The 18575-nt window shown below is 45.0% G+C and overlaps 6 protein-coding genes across 6 annotated transcripts; 4 read left to right on the top strand and 2 right to left on the bottom strand.

Moving 5' to 3' along the window:
- Window positions 1-567: 567 nt before the first annotated feature.
- BT62DRAFT_919187 (uncharacterized protein) lies at window positions 568-1999 on the top strand (the record flags this gene model as incomplete). The annotated part of the gene is made up of 8 exons (XM_043184138.1): window positions 568-874; window positions 927-983; window positions 1155-1186; window positions 1535-1617; window positions 1658-1730; window positions 1759-1793; window positions 1848-1919; window positions 1969-1999. The coding sequence occupies 8 exons, from the start codon at window positions 568-570 to the stop codon at window positions 1997-1999; spliced, it is 690 nt and encodes a 229-aa protein (XP_043040754.1).
- Window positions 2000-7908: 5909 nt separating this feature from the next.
- On the top strand, window positions 7909-9448 carry BT62DRAFT_1018645 (NAD(P)-binding protein; the record flags this gene model as incomplete). The annotated part of the gene is made up of 5 exons (XM_043178248.1): window positions 7909-8083; window positions 8144-8269; window positions 8323-8460; window positions 8509-8768; window positions 8825-9448. The coding sequence occupies 5 exons, from the start codon at window positions 7909-7911 to the stop codon at window positions 9218-9220; spliced, it is 1095 nt and encodes a 364-aa protein (XP_043040755.1). The 3' UTR covers window positions 9221-9448.
- On the bottom strand, window positions 9400-12116 carry BT62DRAFT_1018661 (laccase 6; the record flags this gene model as incomplete). Its single annotated transcript, XM_043178249.1, has 22 exons — window positions 9400-9550; window positions 9606-9634; window positions 9681-9715; window positions 9769-9855; window positions 9910-9924; window positions 9974-10028; window positions 10133-10249; window positions 10302-10349; window positions 10397-10423; window positions 10483-10589; window positions 10642-10676; window positions 10727-10790; window positions 10848-11028; window positions 11081-11115; window positions 11168-11181; window positions 11238-11322; window positions 11374-11415; window positions 11467-11534; window positions 11589-11663; window positions 11716-11765; window positions 11819-11939; window positions 11995-12116. The coding sequence occupies 22 exons, from the start codon at window positions 12114-12116 to the stop codon at window positions 9400-9402; spliced, it is 1563 nt and encodes a 520-aa protein (XP_043040756.1).
- Window positions 12117-12936: 820 nt separating this feature from the next.
- BT62DRAFT_948226 (uncharacterized protein) lies at window positions 12937-13614 on the bottom strand. Its single transcript, XM_043188058.1, has 2 exons — window positions 13302-13614; window positions 12937-13249 (listed from the first exon to the last, which is right to left on the bottom strand). Exons 1-2 carry the CDS (start codon window positions 13588-13590, stop codon window positions 13218-13220), a joined length of 321 nt encoding a protein of 106 aa, XP_043040757.1. The 5' UTR covers window positions 13591-13614; the 3' UTR covers window positions 12937-13217.
- A 36-nt stretch (window positions 13615-13650) lies between these two features.
- Window positions 13651-16256, top strand: BT62DRAFT_931108 (P-loop containing nucleoside triphosphate hydrolase protein). Its single transcript, XM_043186065.1, has 2 exons — window positions 13651-15147; window positions 15200-16256. The coding sequence occupies exons 1-2, from the start codon at window positions 13724-13726 to the stop codon at window positions 16077-16079; spliced, it is 2304 nt and encodes a 767-aa protein (XP_043040758.1). The 5' UTR covers window positions 13651-13723; the 3' UTR covers window positions 16080-16256.
- Window positions 16257-17272: 1016 nt separating this feature from the next.
- BT62DRAFT_1004830 (uncharacterized protein) lies at window positions 17273-18506 on the top strand (the record flags this gene model as incomplete). The annotated part of the gene is made up of 7 exons (XM_043177089.1): window positions 17273-17502; window positions 17557-17613; window positions 17671-17747; window positions 17824-17885; window positions 17940-18122; window positions 18181-18320; window positions 18380-18506. The coding sequence occupies 7 exons, from the start codon at window positions 17273-17275 to the stop codon at window positions 18504-18506; spliced, it is 876 nt and encodes a 291-aa protein (XP_043040759.1).
- Window positions 18507-18575: the final 69 nt, after the last annotated feature.

Genomic DNA, 18575 nt, shown 5'->3' on the forward strand with positions numbered 1-18575 from the left:
ATCTTGTACATTTTCTCTCCTTTTCTTACCCTATTTCACATCCAAATCATGGAACACCTTATAGCATCTTTAAGCACTGATACCAGCATGGCATATTGCTAAGAAAGTCCTGAAATCCATCTGAGAAAGGTAGCTCTGATCAGTTGACCACTATATGATTCTGTAAAAGCTGCTTGCTATACTACCCAGTTATTTGCAAAGGTTGATACTCAGTGCAATAGCTATGACAAACCTTCTGATGCTATAGGAGACTTTAAGTTTGATGTTTACTCCTCCAACTGATGGATCTATAATCTTTGCCCAAATATTTGACTACCACTATGCAAAAAGTCGAGATCACACTCTCTTTCATTATGAGGATGATGCAGGGCAGATAATCAATATCAATTGGGGTAGAGCTGTTCTAGTGATCCATCTGGCTGCTCAATTCATCCACAAGAAGGTTACTTCAGAGTCCAAAAATCTAGTAGTCACCATATTGGCTGTCACAAGTATATTGTGCAAGTTTTTAATATTTGTAGCACAACAGTAATAATATCTACAGACACTATAATCTACTATACTACAATGGCAGACATTATGCATGCAGGATGTATCACTTTCCTAATTTCTGTATGCAACTCAGATGCAGTAGTAGCCCATCTTCTTTGGTCTACAGATGCCAAGTGCATGCTCCTGAGTCAAAACCCTGGAATGCAGAAGCTTGCAGCAGCTGCACTTCAGAAGCTAAAAGCTAGATATGAACATGCAGATATCCAAATGATACCTATGCCCTCTTTTGAGACCCTCTACTCCACATCGACATCTGCAAAGCTGTTATCTTTGATTCAGAATAACATGCTGGAGACTCAAGCACTAATCATGTATTCATCTGGTTCATAAAAATGTATGATTGTTCTAATTTGTCACTTGACCATTGGCCTTAGATTCTACTGCATTCCCAAAACCCATCTCATTCACATACAAGATCATGATGCAGTCTGGTCTTCTACCTTATAAGCTTTTCTCTTGGTAGCAATGAATTTTTGTTGCTCATTATATATAGATTTCAGTGAGATTGATATATGCAGAGATGTGTTATCTGTGCATGCTGTGCCAATGTTCTATCAGTAGACTTCTATGACTTCATCTCACTCATTGAATTGGCAATCTAGATCTTATGGGTGCTATTCACATTGCTTGGATGGTATGTTGATTTTTAATGCATTCAATTATGTAGAGCTTATGGCTGTTGAACTCAGGCTTACACTGGTGTGATCATGACTGTATTTTGACCTGGTTGGCCTCCACTCATTCTAATGCCTGATTGGATCTTTTCTGGTGCTATGGCGATAAGATACAATTCAATGTTCTGTGTTCCAGCATTTCTAGAGGTAACTGTGGCCAACTGACTGAATTCCTACTCCCTCAATAACTTCAAAACTTCCAATAGAACTGGGCAAAGAATCCTGAATGAGTAGCAAAACTAGCAAAATTCAAAACAATCATAGGTTTTCACAATACAGCACTTATGCTCTATGACATAGATACCTAGGTGTTTGCAGGCAGCTCTCTACAATCTGCCATAGATGACAGACTAATCCAAAAAGGTGTTTGTTTGGTTTCTTTGTATAGACAGTGAGTCATCAGATCTCAGTCATGAACAGTAAACATGCAGTGCTTATATCACTGTAAGGACAGAGACCACCACAGTCATGCTGTTCCTTTTAAGTCAATGTTTTTCATTTTCTGTGAGTCAGTCTAATTTCTTTATCATAGAGCGACCTCCCTCTGAAGGCTGAGACTATTGGAAGGTCAGAACTGTGACCAGTAGAACTCTGTGGTTTCAATTAATCTTCTGTTTCTAGTTCTCCCCTCATTGTACTCCAACCTTCATGCTCTTTGAGGAAGAGAATGGAGTTTACCATCTTGTGTTCAAGGTGAGTGCTTCTCATTAAAAAAAGATATGATGCTCCAACTGATCTACAGACAACCCCAACACATCAACTTGCTATTCTAAATACAGAAATAGATGATATTCTAGCCCTGGATACCAATGATCTCATAGCCAGACATCCTATAAACCCAGAACTATGGTGGGTGCATGGAGAAGGAGATGACCAAATTATGCATTCATCTGGAGAGAAGGCAAGCACAATATGCATCTATCAGATAAACTGTATTCAACAGAACTTCAGCATTGCAGACAAATCCCATTCCTATCAGTAGGTGTTTTTTACTCTAGTCATTCCATGTTGATTAATGATGTCAGAATATCCAGAGGATATATTGAACAAAGATCCTAAAATTTCCAGCACCATAATATTCAGGCATGAAAGATTCTATACTGGTGTTATTGTTATGCCTATTCTAGAGGAGCAAGTCTCCCCTAATGATGAGGGCAGACTTTCCTGACATCGAAATGCAATCTGATGCTTACACTCCTTATATCAACTCACAATATTCTAAATTTTTATTCAGGTCCATAGTAGAAAAAGCAAATCAGTTTGCACCTCAGTATTTCAGAATTTTCAAAGAGATAGAGGAACTCTCTGTTATGGTTATCATATACTTAATTGCCATTGCAGATGATTATCATTGCAGATATATTCAAACCATTTGAATTTACTCTGATGGGCACTCTATGATGACAGGCCATGCTAAACACCTACTCTGCTGACATTGACAAAGCCTATGAGGTTGTGAAGCAGTCATCTCAGACTCATCTAGTGGTTCTGATTGAATGGGAGCTTTTAAGCAGTTTGAACTTTGTCTGTGAGGCTGTAGAGAATGTCCTGATGAAGACAATGATGACCCCTTCTAAAATGGATATGACAGATATTGAAGTAGCACACCCTCCATGTCACTTTTACCTTATATAATCATAGCTACCAATACTGGAGATTGAAAGTCAATGCTTACTAGCTTTTGACTTTTGACTCCAGATCTGACTTTCTCCACTGTGCTATGCAACCTGCTATCAACAGGTTATGAGTCCTGTGTCTTACTAAGCCAAGCAATTTTTTTGTTCCCTCTCATGAACCATTCACTAAACATTGAAGTCTTGCTCATATTTCTAAGGGATATCACTATCCATTTGGAAGTCACATTCACCTATCACAGGCCTCCACACACTCTCTAACCCCAATAGTCTCTTTTTTTCTCACACCATGATAAATGACTCAGACATCATTGACACCATCAAATGTGGTTTTCTCAACCTTCATGCTGGCAACTGGAATCACTTTGCATCTTTGTTTAAGGCCTACATGTGCATCAAAGGGCTATTTGGCCACTTCAATAGCACTGAGGAGCCACCAGAGCAAGCCGACCTCAGTGAACTCACAAAGCTTGAAAAGAAGGAGACAAAAGCTTACCTTTAAGCTTGTTCATCTGCAGCAGGATACCTCTGGCTTTGCATTGATGAATCACAGCATGCTCATATCAGTCTTCTCATGGGTAAGCTCACAGCTATGTGGTTGAAACTGAAAGACATTCACCAACACCAAAAACTGAGCACTCATTTCAATACCTATAATGCCTTATTCAGCATTCGGAAGGATGATAAAGAGTCTCTCTCTACTCTTGTTGGATGTGTCTCACAAGCTATATAAGACATCAAAGCACTCTACCCTGAAAAGTTCACCATCGATCAACTCGATGAAGAGCTTCAATCCATGACTCTCATCTGTGCCCTCTCATCTGATCATGATAATTTTGTGTCATCAGTCTTTTTTCTCCATTTCCTCAGTCTCAACAAACTCATTGCCATCTTCCACACTGAAGAGATGCAGTGCTGCTCTTGTGATACCACTTCAGCAACATCATTCAAAGCAAGTGCTATCAGAGTCCAAGCCACTCATGTGGCATCATCTGATACTATCTGCAGCTAGTGCACTAACTCTGAACATACTGAGGAGGAGTGTTTCAGCAAAAAGAAAGCCAAAGAGTGAGCTATACAGCATGTCCAAGAATATCAGAATACAAAATTGGGCAAAAAGACAGAAGAGGCAAAGACAGAGAAGTCAAACATCATAGAAAAGACTGCCAGCCAAGCAAGTATTGATCTCTTGTCCCCAGCATCATCTAACTGGAATATGGACACAGGTACTTCATCTCACATGAGCCATCATCAAGACTGGTTTCATGTCTGGACACCATATGTAGTTCTGATTCAGTTAGCAGACAATTCAATCATTTATTCAGTGGACATAAGGACAGTTGTGTTTGAGCCTAAAGAGAAGAATGGAGAGGTCTGTGAGGCTGTCGAGTTCCAGGATGTATTGCATGTATCTGATCTTTATAATAACTTGCTTTTACCCTTCCATCTTACATGTCATAAAGGATATGAGATCAACATAGCTGGGTCATCAGTCCAGTTCTTTCAAGATAAAGCACTCCGTTTCTCAGCTACTGTCAATGATAACAACATTGGATATCTCAATGGCACTACTCACACTACAAGGCTGGTAATCTCAAGTACTGCAAGCATCTGTCCACTTGACCTGATCTTATGACATCAATGAACCTGTCACAGAAGCATAAACATTGTCCAGGACATGTACAAGAATCAGCTTATCTTAAATATAAAGAGGAACAATATGCAATCCAATCCTGACCCAATTTGTGAACCTTGCCTTATAGGCAAGCACAGGTGACATAATATTCCTCGAGACCCCTCACTCCTTCCAACATGCCCTCTTGCAATTATATTCTCTGATCTTAAGGGATCTATGCCAGTTGCTACATCAGAAGGTTATCACTACTGGATCACTTTTATATATAGTGCTCTGTGTTTTTGGATTGTTGCCTTGCTAAAGCACAAGAGCAATGCTCTGGCTGAATTTAAACACTACAAAGCCTATGCTGAAAATTTTCATGGTCTGAAGATCTTAGAGAAGCAAGATGACAGTGGAGGAGAGGATATGGGTCGTGAATTTGATCAGTTATGTATAGAAGAAGGGATATCAAGGCACCATACTGAGCCTGATGAGCCTCATCAAAATGGAATTGCAGAATGTGCAAATCACGATATTGCTGAAGAGGCCATTACTATGCTCTATGAAGCTCATCTTTCTTCTTCTTTCTGGAGACTAGCAGTGCTTGCATTCATATATATGCACAACCATTGCTCTATAGCACCACTTCCTAAAACAACACCATACACTGGCTGGCACAAGAAGAAACCTGATGTCTCTAACTTGTATGTCTTTAGCTGCTTAGCCTATGTCCATGTCAAAAAGAACAAGTGATAAGGTCTTCAGCCATGCATCACCAAATGCATATTTGTTGGATATCCATCAGGTACAAAGGCATGGAAGTGCTGGAACCCTATAACTAAGAAGTTCATCATATCAAGCTATGTCATTTTTGATGAGCGAATGTTCTCAGAAAATACAAAAACTCTTATCAACCCTTTCAGTGACCTATTTTCTCTACTCTCAAATCTGTCAGATTCTCCTATGCTGCCTGATCAAGGGGAAGATCTTAACAATGATGATCTTCCACCTCCAAAAAATCCTCCAGCACCAAATCTCTCACCTCCTCTAAGCCCATCACCTCCAGTATCATCTCTTCCCCATAATGCTATGACTCCTCCTGGCTCATCATTCAATGGATCTCTCTCAGACCTAACTCCATCACCATCACCACCACCTCCAACAGACCTAGGCAAACATGAATACAGAATACATGATGGCTTATATGATCCTGGCCCTGGTTATGGTCATGGAATGTACTGAAATCTTAACAATGATGATCATGCAAGAGATGCAGAGGATCAAGCACACACAGCCTTTATGGAAGATAAAACTATTCTTGAAGGCATAGCTTTCTCCAGCCAGACAATCGAGCACTTGACGATAGAGGAAGGACTTGAAGTTGCATTCGAAAGCATGACAGAAGCAGCTTACAAGGCATCTACACATGATAGTGAACCTAAATCCTTCCATGAAGCTATAAAACACTCTCCAGAGGAAGCTGCAAGTTGGTATGAAGTCACTATATAAGAGATACAGGCACTCATTGAAAATGGTGTCTTCGAATTGGTGAAATGCCCTCCAAATCGAAAGGCAGTTGGGAGTCACTGGGTATTCAAAGTGAAATGCAATGCTGATAGATCAATTGAGCACTATAAAGCAAGACTCATTGCAAAGGAATACTCACAATGACCTGACTTCCATTACACTGAAATCTTCTCTCTAATGCTAAAATGGGCTGCTCTATAAGCCATCCTGACACTTGGTGCCCTTGAGGATTTAGAGCTATGGAGTGTCAATATCTCATCAGCATTTCTCAATAGTGAGCTGACAGAAGAGGTGTATATGGAGCAGCCAGAAGGATTTGAGAAAAAAGGAAAGAAATGGGTCTGGCACCTCTTCAAGTCTCTATACGGACTAAAGCAAGCTGGGAGAGAATGGCACAAAAAGCTACATGCAACATTGACCAATGCCATGGGTTTTGAACAGGTAAAATGCAAGCATAGTGTCTGGGTTTACAAGAGGAACAGTGAGCAAATCATCATTCCAGTCTTTGTCGATGACATGACTATTGCCACAAAGACACCAAATGGTGTTATAAAGGTCATCAATGATCTCAAAAAGCACTTCAAGCTTCGAGACTTGGGTCCAATGTCTTACCTCCTTGGTGTCGAGATCAAGCGTGACCGAGCCAACCGAACACACTCTCTCTCCCAGCGCCAATACACCCTAGATATTCTGCAACATGCAGGAATGGCTGACTGCAATCCTGTTCTGACACCTTTGGATCTAAACATAAAACTTACAGCAGATCAGTCTCCCAAAACACCAGAGGAATATGAGACAATGCGGACAATCCCATACCTGAATGTGCTTGGCTCTGTGGCCTACCTCGCTATCGCTACCAGGCCCGATGTTGCCTATCCCGTGAGTGTACTCTCACGATTCAGCAAAAACCCTGGCACAGCCCACTGAGAAGCTCTCAAATGGCTATTACGCTATCTGAAGGGCACAGTCGACTATTGCATTGTCTACTCTCCTGACTCTGAGTCAGATTCATCAGTCTTTGACTTCAAGACTTACTGCGATGCAGATCATGGGGGTGACAAAGATAGTGGGTGTTCTACAAGCGGCTTCATTGTCAAATGGGTACTGGAGCCATTAGCTGGATGAGTCATCTTCAGGCATTCGTGACACTCTCAACAACAGAGGCAGAATACGTTTCAGCCGTGTCTGCTGGTCAGAAAATCCTTTGGCTTCACAACTTGTTCACAGAGTTTGGCTATTCACTCACCAATGTCTCAGTCCTCTATATCGACAACGAGTCTGCTTTGTCAGTTGCCTGAAACCCTGAACATCATGGCTGGGTCAAACACCTTGACCTTTGATTCTATTGGCTGCGCGATGAAGTTGAAAAAGGGTGCATCCATGTGGTCCACTTATGAACCGAAAATATGCCAGCCGATGCCTTGACAAAGGGATTAGGAAGAGAGAAGCTCAGACACATGATTACCTTACTCGGACTTGTCTCAATACCTCCGTAGACATGTTCGGTTGAGGGGGAGTGTTGAAGTAGCACACCCTCCATGTCGCTCTTACCTTACATAATTGTAGCTACCAATACTGGAGATCGAAAGTCAACGCTTACTAGCTTTTGACTTTTGACTCCAGACCTGGCTTTCCCCGCTGCGCTATGCAACCTGCTATCAACAACAGGTGCGGAATTCTATTTGTTATTATCACCTTGCCTTGCTGATCCGGTACTAGCCTCCAAGCGACATGGATCCGCAATACGATCCTTCATGCTCTGCGCTCAACCTCGAAAATCAACTCCCGTGACATCCCACACAATTTCGTCTACGCAAATCTTACAATCCACTTATTAAGTGAATACTTAGTAACGGTAGCTCAAGGGTCTTACTTGAAGGATACCAGGCACCAGACACAGGTCATGTTAGATATGGCAAGGCAGTACAGCACCGACTTCCCAGTAGCAGAGAGCACCTTGGTCCCTGACAGCTCCAAGGAGGTCGTCTTACTCACAGGTTCAACGGGTGCTTTCGGCAGCTATATTCTAGATGCGCTTCTCCATTCAGATGACGTCGTCAAAATCTATGCAATTAACCGTTCAAGGCACTCCTGGTCTTTTCTGCGGTAGACTGACGCTTTCAATGAATGCGGATTAGACGCAAACGTCCTTACAAGCCCGAAAGTCATATTTTTGGATTGTGATCTGTCTGCGAACCTGTTTGGTTTGGATTATTGGGTCTACCACGAGCCCACTGAGGATGTGACGTCCGTTATCCACAATGGTCAGTCCGGGCAGACCTGGAAAGGGAGCTTCTCTGCTTAACTTGATTTACAGCCTGGCGTGTAGATTCTAATATTTCACTTGCATCTTTGGAGCCTCTCATCCGTGGTACTCGACGTCTGATCGATTTTTCTCTAACTTGTCGCATGGCGCCGCGCTTTGTCTTCACGAGCTCAGCTGGTATATTCAGGAGTATGTTTCTTTGTTTGTCCTAGGTGGGTGACTCATGGGTTGGCATAGATACGCAAGGCTCTTCCTATGCTGCAGCTGAAGCATTTCTTGCTGATCCTGCTATTTCTGCTGGCTGGGGCTACGGCGAGTCCAAGTGGGTGGCGGAATACATTCTGGAAGAGGTGGCCAAAAGCACGACGCTAAAGCCTGTAGTGGTGCGCACGGGACAGCTCACAGGAGGCACTAATGGCGCATGGAATGTGAAGGAGTGGTTCCCATTGCTGGTCAAGTCAAGCGAGGACGTGAAATATCTTCCCGACATTCCAGATGTACGTTTGCTTCCAATATCATTTTCTTGGATCTTCGCTAACAGATCCCCCTTTAGTGTGTGTCGTGGATTCCTATTGACATAGCCGCCAAAGCCCTTGTAGAATTTCGCTTCAGCAAATGCCGTTACATCCATCTTTTGCATCCTAGACATGTGGCAGCCTCAGTTATTCTCCAACGTGTCGCTTCCACGTTGAGTATTCCCCTCGTACCTTACTCTCAGTGGATTGATGCTATCTCGCAAACCGCTCTGGAGGAAGGGTCCGATCATGCTGTTACCAAGACTCCAGTCCTTTGGCTCTTAGAGTTTTTCCATTCCCAGGGTGCTACAAGCAACAGGGAAGCCTTCGGTTTCCCGAGTCTACAGACAACGAACCTGGAACAATCCGTGACTTTAGGGAACCTGTATCAGCTAGGGGTAGGGGATGTTGACAAATGGTTGAGTTACTGGTGAGGCGCCGGTTTTATCGTTTGAACGAGACGAATCGGGTCTGGTACTTCCTTCCTTTAACTTAGGCAGTAAAGATTCGAAGGTATGCATGTAATAACAATACGCAGGTGAAAATATGACAGCTGAAGATTTACATGTTGGTACGGATATAAAGCGCCTTGTCGGGCTACTGTCGATCCGCTTTACTGCAAGTCCGGTGACAGGGCGTCGTACTCTGGACACAGCGTCAGCCAGTCCTGAGGTCTGACCTGGGCGTGCGGGCCTTTGATGTTGTCGGCCGGACTTTCCGCAAAAACTATAGCCAATCCGGCTTCCAAATGCCAGTCAATGTGGCTGCCAGATACTCATGAAATGAACGATGGTCTTTGAATGAGCGTCTATAACTCACCAGTGCAAGAACCAAGCTCCCGGATTATCCTATAGTGACATTTAGTAATTCATTTTGCTTTCTATGTAGACTTACGCTGAAGAACCGGAATGTTGTGTTTCCGCCATTGACTGAGCAACTACGTTCACATCAAAGAAAGAGGATTCAAAGGAAGGTGACGTACTGGGGACAACGTCGCGCCTTGGCGGGTTGACATAGTTGGTCACGTTGGAATTGGAAGTGCGAATGATGTCGAAGTTATGTCCATGTACTGTCCGTATACTGCGTGAGATGTAGATAAGTGAGTATTCAAAAAGGGACACACAGTGAAACGGATGAGCTGGAAAAGAATAATTATGAAAATAGGAAAGAAGGTGCATGAGGCTCACCCCCAGTACCCGGAATCGAAATCTCTACCGTTTTATTTGGTGGGAGAAGGAAGATCTTGCCAATAGCTTGAGAACAATACCCAGTCTTGAGAAGCGAGGCTTACTTGTTCCTGAAAGGGAACGACACCAGTCTATACACAAAAAGAAGAAATCACAAACACCTACCGCAGGAAGGAAATCTTGTGGCTGCGCAGCTCCACTCAGGATCTGCAAAAGGACAGGAAGGGATGGGGAGATGTAAGAAATTCCATTTATGTCAAAGAACGGTGGATTTGGCTGGTATTTGGTGTATTCAGTGGCAAGATTGCTTCAAAAAGGCGTTAAGAACCTGTGTGATACTCAAAGTATAAGCAACATCTGGGGGACCGTCTCCCAACTACGAAAGGATAAGCTTGAGAATGTTGAAATCTGCATCATACGTACCTTTCCAGGTCCTTCTTGGGCAATAGGCTATAATTACGAAAATCTTGTCAAGATTTACTTCGACAATATCAGGCAATAGGACGAACGTGCATATCGGCATCATCTAGCTTAATACCAGGTGTATTATTTGTGGTGGGCTCTATGTTGGGCGCACCCTCATATCGCAAAATTGCGCGCGTCAAATCAGGATTGACTATAGGTATGATGAGCAGAGGAATAAGTGTTGGAAAACAGTGAGCTCCTACAGTTCGGGTTTCCGGCCGGGCTTCCACCAGTTGGACTGATACAACAATAAATCCGGTGTTCAGTCTGATAAAAGTCGAAACTTACGGTGCCCGAATCCAGTAATTATCAATCGGCTGGTTCGCTTCGAGGATGACCGAGACGCGCTGTGCTGTGCCCAAGTCTTTGTCAGTAGATACCTTCAATGATGTATTGACAGGGAACCAACCGGCATAGATATCAATGTTCTGCACTGTGACCGGGTCGTGTTCAACCCCGTCAAACTCCATCGCACTGATGTTGTGGTTGTCGATTGAGAAAGTGAAGAAAGGGCGGCAGGAGATTGATATGAGACGCAGACGGTATCGTTTGCCTCTTTTGACCTTTATTACGGAGTACGGTACTAAGGGCTAGCGAGACTCAGTGACTAACCAGGGGTGAGTAAACAGTTACAAGACTCACACCACCGTTGTAGCGCCCGACTCCATTAATAAGACCTTTTTTCCAAGGTAAACGATCGAAGGATGTCAGAGTGCAAGCAGGGCATACCGGAGTCAGGAATCCTAACGACCAGGAAAGGTCAGGTAGTCTGTGACATCCCGGAACAGCAAGAACTTACGGGACAGTCCCAGTTTGGAAGAACCTATTCTGGGCGTCCGGTGCAAGGTCGTGATACCAATCCGCAAGTGTGATGATAGTGCTGTCTATCCGCTTATCGGTATACTGCATGTAAGTAAAATTTGATGATAACATACCATCATCCACGTCATACAGATGGGCAAGAGGATCATGCGGGTCTGTGCTTAGAGCTGAGAATGTCCACGATAGGACACAAGTTTCGTACTTACCGTAAACGATAAATGCCCCTCTCAAACCATCACAATATTGTGTCGAAAGATGGGAATGGTACCAGTAACTAACCGAATCCATGAGATCACAAATACTTCGCGCATATCAAAACTATACCTACTTGCCGCTTTGTCCGATGGTGCTAAAAGCGTAGTCGAAGGTCGATTTTGGCGGAATCGGGCATTGATTAACAAACCTAGGGTTGGTAAGTATCGATTCAAGATTAATATGTGAGTTGGCATGCTTACGAGGGCCCGTCCATTACTGACGTACGAGCTTGGAAGAAGCCATGCCAATGCTAGAGAGCAAAAAAAGGTAATTTATATACGCTTTGGTGCTATTGGTTCCTACAATTGAGAGACTTCTTCGCATCCCAGGATCGGTAAGGTTATTTGTAGTCACAATATGGACGTCGTCGCCCTTGTTTATTTTGAAAGTTGGCCCCGGGAAGGTTCCATTTGGCGTTATAGCCCTGTGATGTATAAAGTATCAATGAGACGGAGCGGCACGATTCAGGAGTGTCCTACGATCGAGCAAACCCGTCGGGAGCAATGACTTTGTTGTCAATACTGAGAGGGAAGTGATGAGTCGTGCCATAGACAGACGAAAGGAGGGAGACAAGCAAGAAGGTAACAGCTTTGATACCCATCTTGTGAACTGAGAGAGACAAACGGGGACGAAGATTTATTTCCTGGACGTACCAAGTTTTATAGACGAGACATTTGTTTCCAAGACCAAATGCCCTGGCTAGGGAGAGGCGGGAGGTTCAATAGCCGAACACTGGGAAAGCAGACGACGTGGATCCATCTCTTTGACGGGAGGTCCAACGTCGAGGTTGCCTGAGCCGTATGGAAGTTATGGTGAGATGATCGGTGGCGTGTAATGCATAGATATTGAACTTTCCTAACTATTGCTGCAGCTTTAGGGCAAAGGCTTCAATTCGTGGCAAAAATCCCACCACGGCGAGAAGATTCACTAGGAAAAGATTAGCTCTGATACACACGAGGGCTCTACTTGACCTCTCCCCTGCTTGGCGGCTGAACTCGTTGAAGTAAATAGTTCAATCACAGTGCCTTGCTTGGCAGTCTACAATGATGGGACTCAATTCAGCACATTATATATTCACAGGCTATTTGTTTTTGACTGGCTATGATTCGCTTCCATGGACCGTAAAACTGGTGAGATTTGCCTTGGTTTCGTGTCGGTACTCGGTTTCCCGAGCCTGCGATGGTCTTGTCCTTCATTTCGAGTAAATGACCATGTAGTCTCGCGATGCCAAGCGAGGAATAGATTTCGGTAGTATTCAAAGTGGGTAGCGAGTGTTCTACAATTCTGTAGAATGATAAGTTTGAAGGAAACAGTATAACATAGTTGACACACCCTTCCATTATTGGCGGCACACATAGACATCTTGCCTTTCCACTTGATGACTCGTACTTATATGGATTCGATACGTACTTTATATAAATGAGTTACGAATACGAGATGGTTATTCAGGTCAGAGGGCGCATATCTTGGCATATGCGGTGAGAACTGTGTGTACGTTGAACAGGTCCCTGAGATCAGGAAGAAAAAAATGGCAGTTTGAACTGAAAAGGCAAACGATGAGGATATTGAGAGGGGAGATGGGGGTCTCCTTTTCATTGGGAGCATGTAGCTCTCATAGGTAAACGATACATGCAATTTGCGACCATGATGAGTGGAGGATAGGCCACAAAGCAGTCATAACAATCCCCAACTAGACATACATCTACCGTTTTTTCTGGGCCCTTTTGCCGTCCTCTGGACCATCGTTTAGAAAGGGGACGGAGAACAAAAAAGAGAGTAAAAGCACCATTCTTTTTCAGCTTTTTCGGCGCGCCCTTCCCTCTCTTCTTCCTATCAATAATATCTTGGAACCTCTGCTGTTCTTTCTCATCCACGATCCCCAACGCTGGGTATTGACGGGCAATCGCAGAGATGTTAAGGGCAGGCGGATAATATTTGACCATGGAAGGACCGCGAAGACGGGCACGGAGGTATTTGGCACCAGTCCGGATGCGTGTAGGATTGTACGTCGTTTGGAATATTGAGCATCGTAAACGGGTCAGTGCCTCCAGTGTGGATTGCCGCACATTACCCATGACGGTTAAAAGCCAACCCTAACCCCGCGTCCATCAGAATTTGAAAATCAAAACTTTTCCCTCTCTGCGCCATCGTCGCGCTCTTGGGATGCAACGCAGTGCAGCGGCCTCATGCTCCAAGTATTGCGCATGGATGACGCCCGACTCTTGGCCAACTTTTCCGTCGCTGGGCTCCCACATTTCACGGAGATTTAGGTCTGGAGCCAGTCGACGAACAACTATCCGTTACACGAACCCTTCCCACTTGTCGAGGAACGCACTCTCGCATGCCATTGCACCACCGCCTCCTAAAGTCGACATTGTTTCCATCGCCAGACGCCTGACACCAGAAAGACCCGAGGCCATTCTCCAATTCTTCGAGAAACATGTTGCAGATTGGGCAGCATCTAAACGGGTCGCAGACCGGCTCGCTCTCTTTGGCGTGCCCCACGAACACATACCGACAGTTCTGCTCGTCTTCACTCAAGCGGTCGCCAGCAAGAAGCTGTCCACACGGAACGGATACATCGACTATTCCCTTGAGCGTTTTGGTCGCATGTCCCCAGATGATGATGAGCGACAATATTTCGACATGGTCTACAACATCGTCCTCTACACCTGGGTATCTGACCCTTCGAACCAGGCTTATCTCGAGTCACAGAACATCCCCACTTCCGTCATTCACAGTATGCGTGCTCTTTCAGATGCGACTTCCCGCCCGCATCCCGGAGATCATTATCCCTTTGCCAGGGGACTTCGTCGCAAATTTATCATGCATGTCGGCCCTACCAACAGTGGTAAAACACATCACGCACTTCGGGCCCTGGCTGCTGCACCCACCGGAATCTACGCAGGACCTTTACGGCTACTCGCCCAAGAGATTTGGGAGCGTCTGAATCTCGGTCAGATCGTTCCGGCAGGGACAGAGGAAGGGCACGTTCCGGAACCACCATCACCACGAGCAGACTCGGCTTTTGATGTCAGTCCCGAAAAACCATCGTTAACCAAACTCGGAAATCCCAAGTACGCCAGGGAGTGTAACATGGTCACTGGGGAGGAGGTCAAGATCGTCAATGAGAATGCCTCGCTCTACAGTTGTACTGTTGAGATGATCAAGCCAAACATACTTTACGACGTTGCGGTCGTCGACGAGATCCAGATGATTGGAGATGCAGAACGAGGATTTGCATGGACGGAAGCTGTACTCGGTCTCAACGCACGAGAGATTCATTTGTGTGGAGAGGAAACCGCAGTGCCTATCATCGAGGCCATGGTCAAAGAAACGAACGACGATCTCGTTGTGAAACGTTACGAGCGGCTTACACCATTGGAAGTCGAGAAGCAGAGTTTGCAGGGCGACCTCAGCAAGGTCAGAAAAGGTGACTGTATCGTTGCCTTTTCTCGGCGGTCCATCTTCCAGATGAAGCGGGACGTGGAGAAGTTGGGGATGAGCTGCGCTACTGTCTACGGTAGACTACCACCGGAGGTTCGCAGCGAGCAGGCAGATCTGTTCAACGATGCCGGGAGTGCATTCGATGTCCTCATTGGAAGCGATGCTATTGGCATGGGCCTGAACTTGTTCGTTTCATTTTTGCTTGTTTGACACAACTAAACTAACGATCATAAACAGGAAAATCCGACGTATAATATTCTCGGACGTGCAGAAATATCACCAGGACACCGTCAAATATCTTTCCATATCTGCCACGAAGCAAATCGCTGGACGTGCGGGACGGTTCGGCTTGCACGGGTCAGAAGTGCCCGGAGGGTTGGTGACGACTCTCAATGAAGCACACCTTCCATTCCTCACACGGACGATGAAACTCTCCATACCATCTCTGAAAACTGCTCGCATCACACCCTCATATCCATCGCTCGTCGCCACAGTGAGTGCTCTGCCCCTTCATTCCGCCATGAACACCATATACCTAGCCCACGCATACACATCGAAGCTCTCCCCTACTTACCGATACGTCTACGGCAGTGCCACCAGGCTCTCCACCAACTACCTAGACGCGTACATCCAGGGCGCCTCGCTGACCGATTTCGATGTCATGCTCGCCGCCCCCATCCCATGGCGCGACCAGGAATGCCTCTCATTCGTCGAGCGACTCCTGACTCTCTTTAGCACCCAAGGTGTCGCCAGACTCGAAGAGTGCATGGAGGAGACCCCGTTCATGTCCACACTAGAAAAGGTCGAAAACAGGAACGTCTCAACGAATGAGGACCTGTTGCTCTTGGAGACGTTCCACAAGATGCTCGGGCTCTACACGTGGTTGAGCTATCGCCGGCCTGTGGCGTTTCCTGACCAGTCGAAGGCGGCGGAGCTGAAGCCGCGGGTGCAGGCGGGTATCGAGACCGCATTGGATTGGATGAGCGCTACTAAGAGGGCGAGAAATAATGTGCCGAGGAGGAAGGTGGTTGATTATAGTCCTGTTAAACCGACGGGAGGGGCGAGGGTGAATAAAAGAGCGAAGCTATTTGCTCAGTATACTGCGAAGTATGCGTAATGGATCTTTGATGCTGTATAATAGTAGTACGTTATTACAGGAGCTAAGTACAGTATAGCGACATTGGTTAGACTGGCACTACACTTGAGTGTCTTCGCAGCTTTGGGTCAAGTTCAACCGTATCGCGGTGCAAATCAAAGGGCCACACAATTATACAGATATCGGAATACATCAAGGGTCATGCATATCCACGAGATGATTATCTATAAAGTCAGCAGTAATGCTCAAGATAGAAAATACATACAACTCCCATACGGGCTCGCAATGCCACTTGATTTCCTGTCCAGACGCCCACGGATCTCTCGATGAGCCCTGTGATTCAACAAGATCAGGTTGCTCCAAGTTCTGTGGAGAAGTAGTCGTTGTTCATATTACAGTGCGTCAAAATTTCAGCCATGTACGTCGGTGAGAGCTTCAAATTAACGGATGCTGCAGAGATACGTCTCATTAAACGCTGATAATTACCGGATCACTGGTGAATGATATCATGATATTCATCATATCATTCCTATGGATTGGCTCAAACATTCCGCTGAATTCATCACGGTCCATTGCGCGACTACTCATGACAGGCTCGATTACACATCCATACTTCGATCCAACTTTCTCCAGCGGTCCCTTTCTTACAGTATAAAGATGTTCAAAATACGGCAGAGATATCAAGGTCCATTGCATCCCCATCAATACCGTTCATCATACTTCAGTACATCCCCGCAATCGATGCGATTCCATGTACTCACCCTCATCATCCTTCTGTGCCACAGAGCTCAAGCTCACCAGCCATCTGAACTCTTCGACGTCTTCGAGACTTTCAGACTTTCTTGACAGGGTATCTGATTTAGATTTCTGAAAAGGTACTATCCTAAGCTTCCACGAAAAGGATCATCAACTATGCAAGTGGCGAACACACTTCCATATGGATTAACGTGATGGCCGATTAGTCGCACGAAATATCTCTGAGAATGCATATCATCGCAGTTCCCTCTGAGTCTTCGTTCCAATAATTTCAAATTTTCTTAGAATTCATCTATGGTGTACCCGCAGCCCTGGCCAGAGCCAATGCCACCCAATTGATTGGGTATCCTACAAATGTCGTCGTCGAATCGCTTGCAATTCAGTTCTCTGTAGTATCAGCTAGCACTCTTTTCTCCCTGCACTATGCTACTGGGCAGATCGTTCCACTGCAGGTTGATATGTGGCTGCACTTCAACGATGACTTGCAAATCGACGCCTACGATTTCATGCCCCGCAAGCTCGACAAATTCCTTGACACTGTAGCGCTGATGCTATCGGACCAGATCTCTTTGGAAATGCCACTAAACGTCAAGGATAACATTGCAAGTATCATTTCGCAAAAGGTCTCAGAGGACGTTTGTACAGCAGCTTTGGAAGATTGCACTGGAACTAATCAGCAATATGATTCGTATGTCGGCCTTTCCCAGGGAAAGTGTTATCCTGAAACTAAGTCTTTTTGTAGTAAGAGCGCGTGTGTAAAGTCGGTCAGTAGCTCGGAGACCGATACGGATATCTGCCGGTATGTTCAGTCTTCAGCATATGTACACCCCGATGGCTTAGACTTGCTGATATATAGATATATGTTCAAGAATATGGTGCAGTCTGAGCCCGACGCGCACTGCGCAAGCCTTGGTCCGGATGGAGGCGACTGTGGTAAGATATGTCGAGGTCAATCAACCTCAGATCTACACTAACCTTGTTATACTTCGAGCTGATCTTCGGGCGCCAGATGTCTTCGAACTGACGTATCGTAAGCAAATGCGACGCCCTTTGCTTATACACCACTTCAGTGTACGCTCTGTATTTTGTCCTCATTCGAGAATCGTTCCTGACGATAATTTACAGGCCCTGTTCTCTACAATTTTCCTGCAAGTCATGCTTCAGATGTCCATGCATATTGAAATCGTTTGCGTGGGACTGCTATGGCTCTTCCAAGTAACGACCGAACAATCCATTTCCATCAGGCTTCTTTTATATCTGCTGAAGTATCCCAGGCATGTAGTAGAACCAACGTTAAAGTTCGCCACGGTACAGTCCTTGTATGTCTCATTTGAAGAGGCCAGTCTCGATGATGATCTTTGACTAGCAAAGCATCTACAAAACCGTGTTCCTTGTGTGGTTATTGGTGTGGTGGGGATTGAAACTGGCTAAGTATCACAAAGACTTCGACATCGCACTCAGTGTCATGTTGATGTTGACTTGCACTGTTCTTATGGCAACACAAGTGTGTGTATCTTTCCTTGTTTTTCCAAATTCAATATCATATAAAAGTAACCTTTTTATAGCCAAGGGCCTTACGCGGTGTGGGCTATCGCACAAAATATTTCTCGTTCGTGTCAACGACTAGCCATCAAGAAGTCAGCCATTGACATAGACAATGTATTCCTGTTGCGGGACGACACAAGTACCTGATGTCAACCTTATATAAGCATAGACAGTTTTGTCCTGAGTCGACGGTCAATTGCCTTTAAGCAATTGACC

Source organism: Guyanagaster necrorhizus (assembly GCF_019112545.1).
Source record: "Guyanagaster necrorhizus MCA 3950 unplaced genomic scaffold BT62scaffold_10, whole genome shotgun sequence".
Taxonomy (NCBI): Eukaryota; Fungi; Basidiomycota; class Agaricomycetes; order Agaricales; family Physalacriaceae; genus Guyanagaster; species Guyanagaster necrorhizus.

Coding starts and splice junctions, on each gene's coding strand:
- BT62DRAFT_948226 (XM_043188058.1), bottom strand. CDS start 13,590: ATGGGTAATGTGCGGCAATCCACACTGGAGGCACTGACCCGTTTACGA. Junction 13,250..13,301: donor GAAAAAGCTGAAAAAGAATG/GTGCTTTTACTC, acceptor ACGATGGTCCAG/AGGACGGCAAAAGGGCCCAG.
- BT62DRAFT_931108 (XM_043186065.1), top strand. CDS start 13,724: ATGACGCCCGACTCTTGGCCAACTTTTCCGTCGCTGGGCTCCCACATT. Junction 15,148..15,199: donor ATTGGCATGGGCCTGAACTT/GTTCGTTTCATT, acceptor GATCATAAACAG/GAAAATCCGACGTATAATAT.